The sequence below is a fragment of the Leucoraja erinacea genome, chromosome 31, assembly GCF_028641065.1.
Source record: "Leucoraja erinacea ecotype New England chromosome 31, Leri_hhj_1, whole genome shotgun sequence".
In the NCBI taxonomy this organism is placed as follows: Eukaryota; Metazoa; Chordata; class Chondrichthyes; order Rajiformes; family Rajidae; genus Leucoraja; species Leucoraja erinaceus.
Window position 1 is genome coordinate 18,297,222 of NC_073407.1, and position 19,280 is coordinate 18,316,501.

The 19,280-nt window shown below is 40.1% G+C and overlaps 2 protein-coding genes across 5 annotated transcripts in view; one reads left to right on the forward strand and one right to left on the reverse strand.

Annotated features, from left to right (window-relative positions):
* usp20 (ubiquitin specific peptidase 20) overlaps positions 1-4,558 on the reverse strand; it is a 42,262-nt gene extending 37,704 nt beyond the window's left edge. The window contains exons 1-2 of one of the 4 annotated variants that reach the window (XM_055660153.1): positions 3,895-4,502; positions 1,845-1,942 (exon numbers count right to left, since the gene is read on the reverse strand). In XM_055660153.1, the coding sequence (XP_055516128.1) occupies positions 1,845-1,925 (81 nt within the window). In that variant the 5' untranslated portion in view covers positions 1,926-1,942; positions 3,895-4,502. Of the gene's footprint in view, positions 1-1,844; positions 1,943-3,894 lie in introns of all 4 variants that reach the window. The other 3 variants (XM_055660152.1, XM_055660154.1, XM_055660155.1) reach the window with 3 other exon arrangements.
* A 1,871-nt stretch (positions 4,559-6,429) lies between these two features.
* c31h9orf78 (chromosome 31 C9orf78 homolog) lies at positions 6,430-16,107 on the forward strand. Its single transcript, XM_055660162.1, has 9 exons — positions 6,430-6,627; positions 7,256-7,315; positions 8,086-8,137; positions 9,087-9,157; positions 10,661-10,741; positions 11,865-12,062; positions 13,302-13,438; positions 14,764-14,862; positions 15,602-16,107. The coding sequence occupies exons 1-9, from the start codon at positions 6,542-6,544 to the stop codon at positions 15,691-15,693; spliced, it is 876 nt and encodes a 291-aa protein (XP_055516137.1). The 5' UTR covers positions 6,430-6,541; the 3' UTR covers positions 15,694-16,107.
* Positions 16,108-19,280: the final 3,173 nt, after the last annotated feature.

Genomic DNA, 19,280 nt, shown 5'->3' on the forward strand with positions numbered 1-19,280 from the left:
CCTTCTCAAGGAATTACGGATGGGAAATAATCACTGACTTTGCCAGCGGCACCCACATCCACATCAAGAGTACTAGTTTAGGAGAAATGGTATTGGTTTATTATTGTCACGTCTTTCGAGATACAGTGGAAAATAAATTATGTGCTATGCCATACGTGAGTATAATCAAGCCATACACAAGTACAACAAGTAGTACAAAGAGAAAAATAACCAGAGTGCAAATTATAGTAGACACAAAATGCTGGAGTAACTCAGCGGGACAGGCAGCATCTCTGGAGAGAAGGAATGGGAGACGCTTCGGGTCGAGACCATTCTTCCTGGCGTTTCGGGTCAAGACCATTCTTCCTGACATTTCAGGTCGAGACCCTTCTACCATCTCGTCTCAACCCGAAACGTCACCCATTTCATCTCCCCAGAAATGCTGCCTGTCTCACTGAGTTACTCCAGCATTTCGTGTCAACCTTCGATTTAAAACAGCATCTGCAGTTCGTTCCTATGCAAAATATAGTGTTACAACTGCAAAGAAAATGCAGATACAAAAATGTTCAAGAGCCATAACAAGTTGAACAGATCTCACATAAAATAAGGGGGTATTCATAATCCCAAGATTACACCCTTAGTGTACGAGAGACCTGTTCCAACAGTAGTATCAGTCCCAGAATCTGGTGGTACAGAACTTGCAGTTTTTTTTATTTGTCTGCCTCCCATTAAATTGAATTACTTACCGAGTCAAAAGTTTGCTGTTTCATAAAGCAGGGAAATTTATATTGTGTAAGAGAATATCAGACCATAGATTTACAGCAATGGGAAAAAACAAAAACATCATTAAATAGAATTTGGAATCTAACTTGAGCTTAGGACTTAAACTTCATTTAACAGCCCTCCAATGTTTTATGAAAACTGAAAAAGAGTGAACCTATATTCCCACAATGCCTTTGGGAAATGAGTTCAAGGATTTACATCCAAGGATTCAAGGAACAGCAATACATTTCCAAGTTATGATGGTGTGAGACTTAATGTGGACTCTGTAGATCATAGTGTTCCCATGATCCTGCTGTCCTTGCCCTCCTTTATGGTCAGAAAAGCCTAGATTGAATCCTTTGCCACAGAAGGCTGTGGAGGCCAAGTCAATTTATATTTTTATGGTAGAGATGGATAGATTCTTGATTAGTACGATTGTCAGGGGTTATGGGGAGAAGGCAGGGGAATGGGGTAAGGGGGGAGAGATAGATCATCCATGATTGAATGGCAGAGAAGACTTGATGGGCCGAATGGCCTAATTCTGCTCCTATCATTAATGACCTTATGAGGTTAGCAACTGCACAATGAATTGTATGGATGACATGAACTACATGGTGAATGAATAAACGGGTGGGGTGCTAATTAAGCAGCAACATTCCTGAATAATATTACACAGCAAGGCAGATAAACAACAATTTAATAAATTATCACAATCATTCTGGTTGTACTGGCTGAAGGATAATGTTCCTATCAGCATTACAAAGCTATGCTTTGATCAGTGCCTTAGAATATTTTACATTGGTTGAATTTGTTTAATATATGTCCAATAGAGGCCACCTCGTTTCTGCACTGGTGTGAAAATCTTCATGCCACTACATGCCCAAATATTTGTAGTGGAGGTTAAGTACAAATCTTACTAGGACCGAGCAGAGAGCCAAAAATATGAAAAGAGACCATCGATCAATAAAAGCCATGATATGGATACAATTCGGCAGTGCAAATATTATCTTGTATTGGTAACAGACACAACAAGGTTTCAACATGAAATGAAGCCACATATCAAGATTAGCCGACTCAATTTGTAGGTTTAACAAGTCTTTTACCTTTGATTTTTGCAATAGCTCCTCTCTGGTGATTTCTCCTACGGAATCCAAATGGGGGCAGATATCACCTACATTAGACATCTTATGGAACTTTGCTGCTGTAACACAAATGTGGCTATTAGGGGTAAAAACAGTACATAAATTTATAAGCAGGCTCATTATTGACAGCAGATATTTAGCAAAAATTATTGACTTAAACCCAACTTCACAGCCAGTTTACTCAATATAGAGTTTCCTACACGTTTCAAAATATTAATTCGCCTTTTTTACATCCAGTGTGATATATTTGGTGGCAAATTATGTAGTTATGTTCTATAATAGAGTGGAAAAGAGACATTTAATGTACAGACATCTTAACTAATACTAATCTACCAACTCCCAAGCAAAGTCTCTGTAGAGTTTAGAAATCTCACATCTTGAAAGGGTAGATGCGAGATTATATTTCCTGGACACGGTGCCTAGTCTTCATTCAAGATTCAATTTAATTGTCATTGTTCAAATGGTAGTAAACATTTTAAATGTTCTACTGAATAGTTTAACTCCAGTTAAGAATGTTCATACATTGAATTAATAATTTCTCCCCATTCAAGAGCATAAATACAGAGTGTAGATTGTCAATATAACAAAGACAGAGACTGATATTGAGGGAGCCCAGCATTTGGAGTTATTAAATGTCTTGCTTCCCTTAATATCGGAAAATCTATCATCCTCAGTCTTCCTTACATTGAGCCATCATAACCCTCTTCAGAGAGAATGCCAAATATTCACTACCCTTTGGATGATTTTTTTTTCTTTCTAGAGCCTTGAATGCCTGATTTTAGTAACCACAGTCAGGGGACATTATTTAGGAAGGTAAAGTGGCAAGGAGCAAGGAGCTAGGATCTTCTGGAATGGCAGGGCAGGCATGCGCAATCAATTAGTCTACTTTTACTTCTATTTATTGACTTATGTTAAGTCACTGTTAAAACCTCTTTCTACTTTATATGCCGCGACTAATGATAGACTAATGTGCTAATGTTAATTAGATCCTTGAGTAAAGACAGCTCTCAGGTGGTTGCTTTACAATCACCTTAAAATCAGACTGCCATAGGCAGTTTGTAATATAGTTACAAAATTGTTGTTTCTTTTGCATTACTTCAAAGATAATATTTGAATAAAACACAAAGTGCTGGAGGAACTCAGCAGATCAGGCAGCATCCAGGGAGGGAATGGACAGGCGACGATTCGGGTCAGGACTCTTCTTCTTCTGGAATAACAGTGAACACAGGCAAACTATATTGCTTCCAAAGTACAGATGTCCAGCTGATCCAGGTTGTTGTGGGGGAGGGTGGGGTAAGAAATAAGTTGATTATAGCCTGCGATTTCTTGCTTGAAAACCCATTCAAAACATAGAAAAGTACACCATAGGAACGGGCCCTTCAACCCACAATGTCCAAGCGGAACATAATGCCAACTTAAACTAATCTCGGGTAGACACAAAATGCTGGAGTAACTCAGCGGGACAGGTAGCATCTCTGGGGAGAAGGAACGGGTGACGTTTCGGGTCGAGACCCTTCTTCAGGCTGAAGAAAGGTCTAGACTTGAAAAGTCACACATTCTTTCTCTCCAGAGATGCTGCCTGTCCCGCTGAGTTACTCCAGCATTTTGTGTCTACCCGAGATTTGAACCAGCTTCAATTTAAACCAGTTCTTTCCAGCACACATATAAACTAATCTCCTCTGTATACATGCGATTCATATCTCTCTATTCCCTACATATTCAAGTGCCTATCTAAAAGCCTCTCAAATTCCACTATCTAAAACCATGATACCAAGCCAAAAGGAATAGAAAATCTGACCCTTGGTTGGAATGACAGTGTGCAGGAAAGAGCTGTAGTTCTGATTACCATATAGCAGGTGGAATCCTGTTCCAACATCCTCACATATAATAAAGGGAGTGCTAATGTATGGTGCATCTTACATTCTAAGTAATCGAGAGAAAATAAGACTACAGATGCTGGTAATCAAATAATTATGCATATCACAACGTTAAAGATTCTAACCATGCTCACCACAGATGCTGCCTGACCCGCTGAGTCACTCCAGCCCTTTGTGTTTTGCTCAAGATTGCTTGTGTTTCTTTATTTTGCTGAATAATCCTTGGTTTGCTCCACATTCCAGCATCTGCAGTTCCTTGTGACTCCAAGTTATTACGCATGTTGTAAATCAAGCCCCATCGCCATTCATTCGCAGACATGTCTCCATCCCAACCTCACAGCAAATTGAAATCGGAAGGTGGACGTGTCTTTTATTAAAAAATCGCTTTAGTTTCAGACAATAAAAAAAATGAGCGTTGCAATCATGAAGTGGTAGTGAAGCCGGGTGTGGTGGAGGAGGAAGCGACAGCAAGTCCTCAGCCCAACAGCTGTCAGTGCCCACAGGGGGTTGGCACCACACAAAAGGCACTCAGCAGATACGCCGCCGAATATTATTTTTCAAAGACATTTAGTACGTTCAAACAGATCGCGATTCCAAATCTTACCTCCCTTCTCCAGGCCGTGTTATACCCGCCGACACCCCTCTTCCTCACCCTCTATTATTTTCCTATTAACGATGCACAGCTTGCCACCTCCGCCATATTGGAAAAGTTAAGGTGTCCCGGTGCGGTCTGGGAATTGTAGTTCCACTAATGCCATTAGAACTACACCCACCCACCATAGGTGTGACGGGAAGGGAGTCCAGCGGCAAAAAAACACACATATGCAGGAAATCTGAGATAAAACAGTAAATACTCTGCTGGCTGGGTTGCATCTGTGGAGAGAGAAACGATGTGTAGCGTTTCAGAGCGATGACCTTTTATCAGAACTAAAAAAATGTGGGAAATAAGGAATTTCATGCACCAACAGCTGAACAATTAAGTTCTTACTTGCAGCAGCAGTTGCAGGCTTATAAACGCCATATCCACAGATAATATACGATAACACAATATTACAATTAATAACCCCAATATTAGATTTAAAAATCCCGAAGTCCTTACTGCAACCACAGACCATAATAGCAAAGATCTTATAGCGTACTGTTCTGTGTTCTAAAAGGCTCGGTGACTGTATCCGGTAGAGTTTGTTTACTGTGAGCTCCTGGCAAGGAAAAGATGTGGGTGCTGGAGGTAGCACCAATGCAGTCGTCGATGTAGCGGAGATAGAATTCAGGGATAGGGCCACAGTACGTCTCGAACAAGGATTATTCGACGTACCCTACAAATTTGTAGCCTACCCTACAAGTCTGAAGAAGGGTATCGACCTGAAATGTTGCCTATTTCCTTCGCTCCATAGATGCTACCTCAGCTGCTGAGTTTCTCCAGCATTTTTGTCTACCCCCAATTCCAAGTGTTTGGGATTCCCTCACAGTCACTCCTTGTGCTATGGCTGCAGCAAACCTCAATTACCCAATCAATCACACCTCTGGAACTTGGACCAAGAAGGCAACAGAGGAACTGAAAAAAGACGAGTTGCTAACTTGTTAAAAAAATCCACAGATGTGCATTGAATTATTTCATTACAGAGTCAACGGTTTGTTTCCACTTTGAAATTGCAACACGGTACTCTCATGCCTATTTTAGTGGAATTGCAGTGTGGTGAAATTACCAAAACCTGCTAAATACGTCAGTGATTTACACTGCCCAAGTGTTATCTCGTGTAACCTGCTATATTATACGAGACATATTCATAGATGATGTGTTGATATTCATTTAAAATGAGATTGCCATCAGAATATTAACCACAAAGTTAACCTGATCTGAATGTAAAAGCAAAGTATCAGACAACTATTGTAGGTACACAAAAATGCTGGAGAAACTCAGCGGGTGCAACAGCGACTTAAATTTTCAGGCAAAAAAAAAGATAGAAAGTAAGGTAATTACAAGAGGGAACTGAAGGTGGAAAACAGCGGAAGTGAATAGCCGACATTTGCCATGGAGATTTAAAGATCCAAAATATCGGGAATTATCGCGTTTGCTCGCTGAATTTCATCAAAAGTAAATTAATAATGCCTTACTTTTGATGAAATTCAGCGAGCAAAATATTTTGGATCTTTAAATCTCCACGGCAAATGTCGGCTGTTCACTTCCGCTGTTTTCCACCTTCAGTTCCCTCTTGTAATTACCTTACTTTCTATCTTTTTTTTGCCTGAAAATTTAGGTCGCTGTGCTTCACGGTCTCCCCGACTAGCACAGAAAATTTCAGCTCAAATATCGGACGTTTTCCATGTTTTTAACGGGTGGGAAAGTGCGTTGTACCGAAGTGAGATATGTCCTCCAGTTAACATTTTCGGTCACGTGAGGGGGGATCTGTGCTCATTTGACATTTGGTGAAATCACCCTATTGGTGATGTCTTTATTATTTATTTTACTCTGATTATATGTTTTTTTCTCTTGTTAAATTCTGTAAGGTGTCCTTGAGAATTTTGAAAGGCGCCCATGAATAAAAATTGTTATTATTATTATTATTACATGACAATAAACTCTCTTGAATCTTGAGCAAAGACTCCTGGGAACGTCACGCCCAGTGCTTAGTGGGTAATGTAGTCCAAGCTACCGGAAGTACGTTCGCAGACCGGATATGTCCATCTGCCAGAACCTTCCTCTCCGTTGTTAATGCGCAACGTAGCTCGGAGTGGAAAGACGGTTGTCACTTGAAGTGAAGAGTGAGAATCGCAGGAGAAATGCCGGCGGGGAAAAGTTACAGGAAGAGGCGAGAGGAGGAGTCGGAGTCGGACGAAGAAGATGAGCAGAGGGTGGTGGAGGTCAGGTAGGAGCAGATACTCCGCTGGTCAACAGGAAAACAGTCCAGCCCGGGCTTTGGCTGAACCACTGATTAACGCAGGCAGGCTCCCTAGAATCAAATACACAGGACTAGATGTCAACTTATCGACACCTACAATAGGCCTTGATTTGAAGAAGGGTCGCGAGCCAAAACATCGTTTGTCCATTCCCCCCCCCCCCCCCCCCCCCCCATCATCCCCCCCCCCCCCCCCCCCCCCCCCCCCTTCCCTTCCCCCCCCCCCCCCCCCCCCCCCCCCCCCCCCCCCCCCCCCCCCCCACCCCCAGATAGACACAAAAAGCTGGTGTAACTCAGCGGGCCGGGCAGCCTCTTCAGAGTCAGGGGAATGGGAAACTATATATATAATAGCTGGTGATTATAGAACAAACGAATGAAAGATATACAATGAGGCTAGTAACAGGTCATGTTTTTATCAGTTATATTTCTTTTCTTTGCTTTCTCAAGTTTGATGGAGACATGGAGCCTCGGTCAATGATTCTGATTAACATGCAATCTATATAGCTATGCTTTCAAAACATTATGTGCAGATCTTGATTTTTATTATTTATAACAACAGTGTTCCGAATCAGTTTTTGTAAATCTTCTTGTTTCCTAGGTCAAAACTAGACGAACTGAAGGAAATTCAGAGTTTAAGGAAGAGACAAAATGGAGTGAGGTAGGTGTGAAAAGAGCATGTGAGCATTACATACAAGGTGTGTGCACCAAATTACATGCCTGGTTTACAAATAAATTATTTTATTTGGTGGAGCCAGTGAAAATGGATTTGGGAGGTGCCGCGTCAGCTAGTTGTATCTGCCAATACAGTTCTTTTTTGGCGTGGTACCCAAAGGTGGGTGAGGTTTTAAATGTTAGTGACTGTAGTATGATTACATTTGAAATATTAAAAATTACAAATAATGAAGAACCCCAGAATAAATTACTCAATTTTAACTGTTTGCTAAACCTTGGCAAAGTGGGCCTTTGTGGTTTGAAGGCGAGGAACTTCCTAAAAGGACAATGGATCAATGAGTATACATGTAAAGCCAATATCCCAAGTTTAAAGACTTGGCCTGAAGAAAGGACACAACCTGAAACGTCATCTGTCCATTCCCTCTACAGATGCTGCATGTCTGGCGGAATTCCTCAAAATTTTAACATCTGCACTTCCTTTGTTTCCCATGAGTCTGTGCTATATAATAAAATAAAATTTTCAAGCCATTCATAAAAATAGGTGAAAATAGATATAATCTTTAAAGCAAATGTTACAAAATTAATACCGATTCCTACTCAAAGGCATATTTGGAACATTGTCTCTCTCTATCGCTATTCCTTTAAGTTGATCTCTTTGACCAAGCTCTTGGTCATCTAATATTCCTGTGTCTGACTAATGCCAGATTTTGTAAAATGCCAGCCTGCCTTAAGTCAACTCTTTCTCTTTTGTCACAGTGCTGCCGCCCTGCTGGTTGGGGAACAAACACCGGAAGAAACTTCAAATGCGGTGAGTTGTTGCGTTGTTTGTCAATGTCACTGCAGCTATATAGAGAAGGATCTATTTATTTAGAACACGAGGCAAAATATAAAGCATAATCCCTGGAGATTAATGCAGTTTAGTCAATGTTACCATAGATGCGGTGCCACAGTTATCGCTGTTATATAACCAGAGAGAACAACAGTAAGGCATTCATTCTATTGTCCCTTTCCAGCTCTTTGACAGTTATTCATCTAAATCCACCCATCATCTTCTGTCATTATTGTGTAAGTTTTACTCCAGGAAATAACTTGTAGACAGTAATTGCAGGTGAAATAGAACCAAAGGGTCTTAGTGCTCATGAATACATTTGTGTGCCAGAGTAACTGGCCAAGGGCAGATGCATCAAGACTTCATCGACTATTATACTTCCTTATTAGTAAATACATTGCCACACTTGTATGTACGCCTGGCAATAGGTCCACCTGAAGATTAATAGTTGCTCATGAGTTAGTCCACCAACTGCCTGGATGCCTTGGACAGGTACATAAATAGGAAAGATTTAGAGGGATATGGATCGAATGCGATCAGGTGAGACGTAGATGGGGCATCTTGGTTGGCATGGACAATTTGGGCCAAAGGGACTGTTTCCATGCGGTGTGACTGACTAAAGTGCAACAAATAAATGTTGTATAGGTTTCTTCCATCAAAATTCTACTCGGAACATGAATTTTCATCAATGTTTGCATTTTCCCTCCGGATCTTTCTTGGCACTACTGTCATCCTCTTGTACAGCACAGGTGACTGTTTACATGATTAATGTGTATAAAAGCAAGTAGTGAATTCACTGAGATTGTTATAATTTGTCACTGAGCTGGGATGTTAACCTGACTGCTTTACCTGGGGGGGGGGAGAAAACTTGCAAGAGAATATTTTTGTTTGGCATCTGTTTTGCAGCATTTTTTTTCCTTTTGGATAGGATGACCCCTTTAAACTGAAGACGGGAGGTATGATTGATATGAAGATCCTGAAGGACCGAAAGCGAGAAAAGTGAGGAATCGGAAAAGCCATTTATTTGTTCATTTCATTATTATACACAATAATATAGCCCAGCCGTCAGCCTTTCAGCCCGTGCTGCTTCAACATGGTGTTTTTAAATAAAGCTATACTTGAGGCCCAAATAAAGCCTGTTGCAGCTTTTAGACTAAATAGCAATCATGTAACTATATGCTTTGTCACACCCACCAGTACGGTGCAGGTGGATTTATGCTGTTTCTGTGGTATAGAAGAATATGATGTAGCTTTACTGTTTTTATTTTCCATTCATTCACCCAAATGACAAAAATGCAAAGTACATAAAACAGAAGTTTTGTTCATTTAAGATGTATCTGAAAAAGGAACGAACTACATGGACTAAAACTCCTATAATCTGCTATCTGCATGTATGTAAATTACTATAGCCTAGCATTTGGCTCACCTGATTGTGTTTGCTGTACACCCTTTATACTGGCCAGGGTCCCATTTTGACACACTCCATTCAAACTTACCTGCTTCATTAGAAAAAATATCAATTTACAGTGGCACGCCTTTTCTTGTAATGAAGGTGAATTAGAGAAATGTTGATGTACTAATAGGAGCAATACCCAACCGTCCAAAAAAATGTGCCAGTTCTGCACCACAGTGTCGAAGGTGCTGAATTATCGGAGTTTACTGAAATGTGAAGCACAGAGGGCAGTGAAGTATCTTAGTAGTATGAGGTGCCTTAGTATAATTTAGACTTGACGCCTCTTTTCTCTCCTCCCCCTTCCCCACCACATCTCCTTGTACCTCCATTCAAAGAATGGTACCGCATGGGAACAGACCTTTCAGTCCAGGTCGAACATGACACCAAGTTAAAATGATCTCTCTCTTGCCTACATGTGATCCATTTCTTGCCATACCCTGCATATCCATATGTCTATCCAAAAGCCTCTTAAATGCTATTATTGTATCTACCTGCACCACAACCCTGGCAGTGCATTCCAGGCACCCACCAATATGAGTAAAATCAACTTGCCCTGCTTATCTCTCTTAACTTCTGCTCCTCTCACCTTAAACCTATGCCCCCTAGTCTTTGACATTTTCACCCTGGTGGGAAAAGGGCTCCATCTATCTTATCTAGCCCTCCCATAATTTTTTATAACCTCTATCAGGTCTCCCCTCAGCCTCCAACACTCCAGAGAAAATAATCGAAGATTGTCCAACATGTCCTTATAGCTACTTTCCTGCCTTTAACCTGTCTGAAAGCACTTGGCCTATTTTCTGCATTCTTATACAACTTTGGGAAAGTGTTAAGAATGAAATGCAATCTGTCAGCCCTTGGTATCAATTGCAGGCATTGTGATGATCATTATAAACTCTTCAATCTTGCAATTGTGCCAATTGAGCCCAGAAGTGCCATTGAAGCAGAATATTGATTAATCTGTGTGGGAAGTAATTGTGCAACTGACCCTTTTACTGCAGTTACAATGTATTTGGTTCCTAGAAACTGACCTTTTATTTTCCCTTTTCCAGGATAGAGGAGGAAGACACAGACTTGAACTTGGGCACATCATTTTCGGTGGAGACCAATAGACGTGACGAGGATGCTGACATGTATGTTTGGCCTTACGTGGCACATTTTTGAAATGAAAAATAGCCTTTCCCCAAAAAACAAGAAACTATAGGTGTTTGTAATTTGAGATGAAAACAGAAAATGTGGGATCATCCTCCACTCTTTGGCTAGTGTTCTTTATCCACTGTCTTGCAATTTATTTCAATTATTTATCTGGTTCCTTTTTGTAAATTAATATTCAATTTGCTTTCCCGCTCTTTAGTCAATGAATTCCAAATCAGAACTTTAAAAATTACTTTAAACAAAAACAAAACAACTTTTGATAGTTACCGTAAATCCTGCCCTCCCAAGTTATTGACGCTTTTCCTGGTGGAAATACTTTTATTTTATTCACTACATCAAAACCAGTCATAATTTTACTTGTCTTCCTTTTTGAACTACATCTGCTGCATTGTTCCTCTGCCATATAAAGTCTGTGGTATCATCCTGGTAAATTTCTATGGCCGGGCATCCCATTTAATGTTAAAAATAAGGAGGACGGATACGTTGTTGCTATATTGATGTTTCTACTATGGGCATTGGGGAATGCCAAAAGTAGATGGATCTAATTGCTGTTAAACTTCTAACACAGGACAGTAAGAATCTTAACCTGTCATTGCATACTAAGCACAACACAAAATGCTACAGTACCTCAGCGGGTCAGGCAGCTCTGGTGGAGAGAAAGGAGAGATGAGGTTTCAAGTCACGACCCTTCTTCAGAATTATTGTCACGGGGGAGAAAGCTGGAAAATAGCTTTTGGGGGCAGAACAAAGCCTGGCAAATGATAGGTGGATACAGGGTTTAGGGCTGCGATTGGGTGGAGTAAATGAGTGAAAAGTCAATAAAAGGGCGTCAGATAAGGAGGAGTGAAATATAAAGACAATATTGGGGGAAGGGGGAAGATGAGGTAGGATAGTTGGAGAAATGATGGGGGTAGGACACTGAGAGGGTGAGGGGGAATATTGCTTGAAATTGAAGAATTCAGTGTTGATACCTTTGGGTTGTCAGCTATTCGAGCAGTGTATGATGTGCTGTTGCTCCAGTTTGTGTTTGGCCTTCCTCTGGTAATGAAGGCAGCCCAGGACAGAAAGGTTGGATATATTGATCCCTTTGCTTCGTCTCAGGATGAAGTATATTGAGACGGAATTAAGGAGGAGGAAAGGAATCCTGGAAAATGAGGAACAGAAGACAAAGGTGAAAAATCCAGAAGATATGCTCTATGAACTGCCTGATAATATCAATGTTTCTTCTGCCAAGCGTACAGAAGAAATGCTATCCAATCAGATGCTAAGTGGCATTCCAGAGGTTGATCTGGGGATCGAGTAAGTGTTGAATCTTTCTTTTGTCCCAGTGAGAGCCATTTGAAATCTCCCTGAAAATCCTGGTTATCATGGTTCCTATTGCACAATACACTTCATCCAGAGAACTAGTCCATCTCATTGGCCTACAAGCGTTAGCAGCGATAATCATAACAACAGATAATAAATTACAGAATTTATCTTGCTTTAGCCAAAATGTTTGAAAGAATGGATACATTTTGCCAATTATTTAACATGGTTAGATGCAATATATTGTAGATGCTCAATCATGTCCCATTGATGCAGAAATGTTTGGGTAGACCTTTCTTTGTCTTTAATTGAATCGATTGAAAAATGCAGCATGGAAACGGGCCCTTTGTCCTACCAAAACCATGCCGACCATCACTCATTCACACTAGTTCTATGCAATCCATATTCTCATCCATCCACTTTCCATTGGGGGTAATTTACAGAGGCCAATTAACCTACAAACCAGCACGTCTTTTTGCTGTGGAAGGAAACCGGAGCACTCTGAGGAACCCCATGTGGTCATAGGGAGAACATGAAAACTTCACACAGAGGTTAGAATTGAACCCAGATCTATCTTTCTGTGAGGCTGCGCACTGTGCTGTACCTCTCATTGTAACTGGGATGAATTGTACACTTTATTTGTGGTGTGTACTTCTCTTCATTCACTGCAGTCTTGTGGGGTGGGGGGGGGGGATCATTTTGAGGAATTCCTAAAGTTCTGTAATCCAGAATTCTTTTTAACAGGCATGGTTAGTCTCTTTTAAAAACAGACTTATTTCTGGACACCACCCTCCGTTCAGATGGTCTGTTCTACACTTCCCACTGTTTGAAAAATTGTTGGCTGAATTTCCATTTAGTTATATTCTTTCTCTGAAATGTGATCCTATGTTCTTTAATTTTGTACTTTTGCAAAAGTAAACATGATTTTCAGTTTATTTTTTAAAAAGGAAAAACAATTCAACAAACCAATGATGTGTATATGTTGATACATTGACTTTGCATTGCTGCATAAATAGGAACTTATTCAAGACCATGTATGCTCAGGAAGCCTGAATTTACTTGTCCAATTGCTTCACTATGTTTTCCCTCCGGTCCTGAAAATATTTTCATTTCAACTATTTATCCCTTTAGAAATTCCTTCAACCATTCTTTTAGACAGTGTGTGTCAGATTTTCATCTACTGCATGATATTGTTTTTCCTTAAATTGTAATGTACTTCCTTTTATTTTTAAGTGCAAAAATAAAGAATATTATCAGCACTGAAGAGGCAAAAGCCCTGCTCTTGGCTGAACAACGCAACAAAAAGAAGGATAACAGCACCTCCTTTGTACCCACGAATATTGCAGTCAACTATGTCCAGCATAACCGGTGTAAGTAAAACCTACTTAGTGACTAAAAGTGCTGGAGGAATGCACCGAGCTGGACTGCATCTGTGGAGGGAATGGACAGACAACATTATGGTTTGGGATCCCACAGACTGCATTATAATATTGGGTATTGAGTGAGCGGGAGGCAGCGTGTTCGGAGAAAGAGGATAGAGTGGGTAAGCAAAATGAATAAGGCGAGACAGTTGCTGCCTAACCCACTGCATTCCTCCAGCACTTTGTTTTTAGCTTGAGATTTCAGCACCTGCAGTTTTTGTAGATGTAAAGTAAAAGCAAGAAGACTAACTATGTCAGAAACCTGAAATAAAGGGAATCTTAGTAGCCTGACCAACAATCTCCTTGCCACCAATCAGTCAATTTTGTCTTGGGGATATTACTGTGTACACTCTCATTTTGCATTCAATGCAACTGCTCCACATCAAAGTTATTACACCGTTTGAAATGCAGGATAAGCTATTGTTTGAATGCTAGCCTGCCACAACATCAGTTTAAATCCAAAAGTACCAACTATTTTGTCGGACTGAATTTGTACATGGCCTTACATGTTAGTGACCCCTGAATGTATGGAATGATGCCTGTAATACCAGCCACACCCTCCGAATGCTCAGATATTCACTTAATGCAGTCATTGTATTATGAATTTTCAGATTCAAAGATATCCAAAAAGACCTGAGAGTAAATAGATTGTGTTCTTGTCTGTTAGGAGCTGATTGCACAGTAATTATTGGGTGATTATCCAGTTCTTGTCAGAGATTTCATTTTAAACACTTGTTAGCTTCCAAACCTGACCTATCTCAAGGACACATGCAATGCCCCTAAATGGTGCTGCCTTGTGTTTTTACTGCTGCTGAATAGTTTAATTCTCTTCGGGTCACCAGAGGAAATCCGAGGTACTTGGCTGCGTAGTTTTCTCTTTGTTTCGCTCTCTCCCGAGAGTTTACAATGGTGTGGAGAGAGAGAGAGGTTTTAAGTTAACAACGTTCCAGTCATCAGCTGTGAAAAGGACCTGATGGACCAACCTAACTTTTCATGCCTGCCAGTTTCCTAGGTCCTACATAACCAAGTGCAACCTCATGCAATTTGTATTTGTCAGTCAAAAAATAAGGATCTTGGCAGCAAAAAGTTGTTTTCTACACTGCAATGGGAACAAAATCAGTTTTCCGTTATTGGTCAATTGAGACATCTGGTTCTAAGGGCTGTTGCTGATACAATTTAATTCCATGTTCAATACAGGTTTTAAAACTGTATGCAGTTGTTTTGGCCAACTGTTATGGAACTGCTTTCAGCATTGCTGTTTTCTTCTCCTGTAGTCTACCGAGAGGAATTGCATGCACCTGCAAAACGCCATAAAGAGGAAGCCAAACCTCGGCCTTTGAGAGTGGGGGACACTGATAAACCGGAGCCTGAACGTAAGTAACATCTGTCTTAGGAACAGCACAGCAATGGATTACAACAATAAAAGAGGGTTCGAATCATTCTAATGATTTGCAACTTAAAATCATGGTTAACTGCTCGTAATTACTTTGGGACTTGATCATGTGGAGCATGCTTTGTCACTTTCTGTGCTTTGCAGCCCTTCAGGATGGAAGTTCGAAGTTCTGTTAAAATAACATTTACACTAAAACACTTATTATCTGTAGCTGTCTCCCTCATTAAAATCAATGTGGAAGAACAAATTCTCCACTGTAAATGACAAATGGGAACTGGTGCAACCCTCACTAGATTCCGAGTTCTCCAATATTGGAGTGCGGTAAATATGATTACAAACTGCTGACATTTCCAAGCAAAGCAAATGGTCTATTATTTACACCCAGATCTTTCAACCTTCAGTGATTTTAAAATTCCTTCTGAAATGTATTCTCTTGCATTGCATCTCACTGACAATCATTGCAAGTCCTACTTGATGTATGCTGAAATACAAATGGGTTTAACCAAACAATATTGTTTGTTTCTATTCTGAGCTTTTTCCACATTAAACGGCATGAGTCCTGTAAAGTACATCGCTTGAATGCTAATATTTATGCTAATATTATGTTTTTAAATTTTAAACTCTCTTTTAAAGAGTGATTCTGTGTCGACTATATTGTCTTACATTTGGATCTGTGTCACAACAACAAAGCTATTAAAATGTTGCTCTTACATATGCAGAAACTCCTCCAAATCGTAAACGGCCTTCGAATGAAAAAGCAACAGATGACTATCATTATGAAAAGTTCAAGAAAATGAGCAGAAGATACTGAAGAGTGGCTCAAACTATTCCAGGTGTTTGTGTATTTTAAATGTCTTGTGGCAACGAAACTGCAGACCGAATCTGGAAAAGTGAACAGGAGTTTATCTTTCAAGAGTGAACCTATAATTCTATCCAATGTTTGTCAAAAAGATCTAAACCACAGAATATTTGTATAACGACCATACCACAACCACCCTGAGAAATGGTCACTCCATACTGTTCCGAACTATTTTCATTGCTTTGTATCTGAGTTGAATGGTGGTGAAAATGTATAGACTTAATAGGTGAGGGAGAATTGGAGCACAATAACTTTATTTGACTAGCCTACTCCAGTTTGTTTGACAATTTCCTCACCTGAATTTTGTGTAAAACTTGAACTGCAGGAACGTGGTCATACACAAATCATTAAAAAAACATGATTCCATTGGTTCCAGTGCTTCTGTTTGTAAATCTGAGTGATACATTAAAAGCAGCACTGTCCCATATAGTGTTCCACAGTAACACTGCTGATGTAAGAGCTCATCTCTTAAAATAGGATTTGAATTCTTCTATTTTATCTTCTGCAAAACTAAAAATTTGCAAAGATTCTTTAGATTAAGTTACGGATTTTTTTGTTTTGTTTTTTTGGATTGTCTGTAGTGAATGTATCCAAGATAAATTTCTTGTTGAAAGATTTTCTATAAATGCTTTTCTAAATTTAATTTGCTTGGCCTTTCTGCGTGCAATTGATACTGTATTTGAGAAATTGTGCTTTGCTCGTGAAGCTGCAATTTTAGGATAGATGTGAAGGCTTTGGAAAGACTGCAGAAAATCATTTCAGGGATGATGGATAGACTGGAGAAATTGGGATTGTTTTCTATGAAGGAAAGTAGGTTGCAAGGAGATCTTAATAGCATTATTTACAAACCATAGGGAGGAAATACCATTTATTATGTTCTGGGAGCAGAATTTGCTCATTCGGCCCAAGTCTACTCTGCTATTCAATCATGGCTGATCTATCTTTTCTCTCACAACCCCATTCTTTTGCCTTCTCCCCATAACCCAAACACCATTCCTATTCAATAATCGTGTCAATCTCTGCCTTAAAAATATAGATTGACAAGGCCTCCAAGTTGTTAATTATTCGAGTGTCTCAAATGGCTGACAAATTTTGAAATAGCTTGCAGGTCTGGTACATTTAATGTTTAAGTGGGTAAGGCATTTTTTTTAATGTATACTGTCTAGCGTCTCAGTACTCCACAATTTGAGAATTGTAATAGAAAAAAAATCACATGTGGTTAAAGTGCACATTCAGATTTTAACAAAGGCCATTTTTATACATTTTGGTTTCACCATGTAGAAATGAGAGCAGTGTTTATACACAGTCCCCCTATTTCAGGGTACCATAATGTTTGGGACACAGCAATCAAAGTAGTCATGTTTAGTATTTTGTTGCATATACTTTGCATGCAATGACTGTTTGTAGTCTGTGATTCATGGCCATCACCAGTTGCTGGGTGTCTTATCTGGTGCTGCTCTGCCAGGCCTGTATTGCAGCCAACTTTAGCTGATGCTTGTTTTGGGGGGTAGTCCCTTCAGCATATAAAAGGCATGCTCAATTGGGTTCAGATTGGGTGATTGACTTGGCCACTCAAGAATTGACCATTTTTTAGCTTTGAAAAACCCCATTGTGGCTTTAGCAGTATATTGGCTTGCTGTAGAATAAACTGCCAGCCAATTAGTTTTGAGGCATTTGTTTGAACTTGAGCAAATATGATGTGTCCATATACAGGTACTTCAGAATTAATTATGCTACTACCATCAGCAGTTGTATAATCAATGAAGATAAGTGAGCCAGTTCCATCAGCCTTACATGCCCTGGCCATAACATTCCCACCACTGTTTCACAGATGAGGTGGTATGCTTTGGATCTTGGGCAGTTCCTTCTCACCTCCATACTTTATTCTTGCTATCACTCTGAAATAAGTTAATCTTCGTCTCATCTGTCCACAAGACCTTTTTCCAGAACTGTGGTTGCTCTTTTAAGGACTTCTTGGCAAACTGTAACCTGGTCATCCTATTTTGGCGGCTAACCAGTGGATTACATCTTGCAGTGTAGCCTCTATACTTCTGTTCATGAAGTCTTTTGCGGACAGTGTTCATTGACAAATCCACACCCGACTCCTGAAGAGTGTTTCTGATCCGTCAGACAGGTGTTTGGGGTTTGGGGATTTTGCTTTATTATAGAGAGAATTCTTCTGTCGTCAGCTGTGGAGGTCTTCCTTGGCCTGTCTGTCCCTTTGTGATTAGTAAGCTCACCAGTGCGCTCTTTCTTCTTATTTATGTTCTAAACATTTTATTTTGGTAAGCCTGTTTGGCTGATATCTCTGACAGTTTTACTCTTGTTTCTCATTCTCATAATGGCTTTTTAGACTTTCTTTGGCACAACTTTGGTCCTCATGTTGATAAATTCTCAAGGTGATGGAAAGATTCAGTGCTGAGAGCTCTCTTATACCTGCATTAAGGAGGCATTTAAACACACCTGAGCAATTCCAAACACCTGTGAAGCCATGTGTCCTAAGCACTATGGTGCCCTGAAATTTGGGGGGGGGGGAGAAGAGAGAGACTATGTATAAACACAGCTGTAATTTCTACATGGTGAAGCAAATGTATAAAAACACCCTTTAATAAAATCTGACAATGTGCACTGTAACATGTGATTTTTTTTTTTCTATTACAAATCTCAAATTGTGGAGTACAATTCTCTTACAAATCACAAATTGTGGCAAACAAATAAATGATGGGTCTTTGTCCTAAACATTATGGAGGGCACTGTAGATTTCTAGTTTGTTTTAGAAGAAGCAACAAACAGATCCTGATTGACAAAGTGAAATCTGTAGCTAGATTTCAGTGTAGTAGTGCCGGATATAGTCTGTTCATTGAGAGTAGAACATTTTGCCTTCAAGTAAAGGCTACATCTTTAAAGGATTTAAACTGCCAATTGACAAAACGTTCGTGCCCACAATGTCAAATCATTGATGAAAACTGTCAGGCCTTAGAGATGTGGTCTGTTTCCATTCACCAACTGTAGAACACGGTGAAGGACAGTGGACACACATTGGGCGGTGGACAAGTACAAAACAAACTAGGTGAAGATGCAGACCAAATGCGTTTGCTCTTGGATAGGTCAGGGGAAAGCAGGAGCCAGACTCCAAGAATGAGACTGCAACAGTAATAGCTGCAAGACTATCTCAAGAAGTATTAAAGGTGAAGCATCCAGGACTTCATTAACTTCACCACTAATTTCCATTCTATACTCAAATTCACTTGGACCATCTCTGACACCTCGTTCTGTGCACCCCTCTTGAACTATTAACTGTTGCCTGTTATAAACCCCACAACTATCTAGATCACACTTCTTCCCACCCTACTTCCTGCAAAGACTCTATCCTCCTACTCCCAATTCCTCTGTCTACGCTGCATCTGCGCCCAAGATGAGATTCCATTCCAGGACATCTGAGATGTCCTCATTCTTTAGGGAACAGGGGTTCCCCACTTCCATCATTGATGAGGCCCTCATACATGTCTCCTCGTTCCCCCTCATCTCTGCTGTTAGTT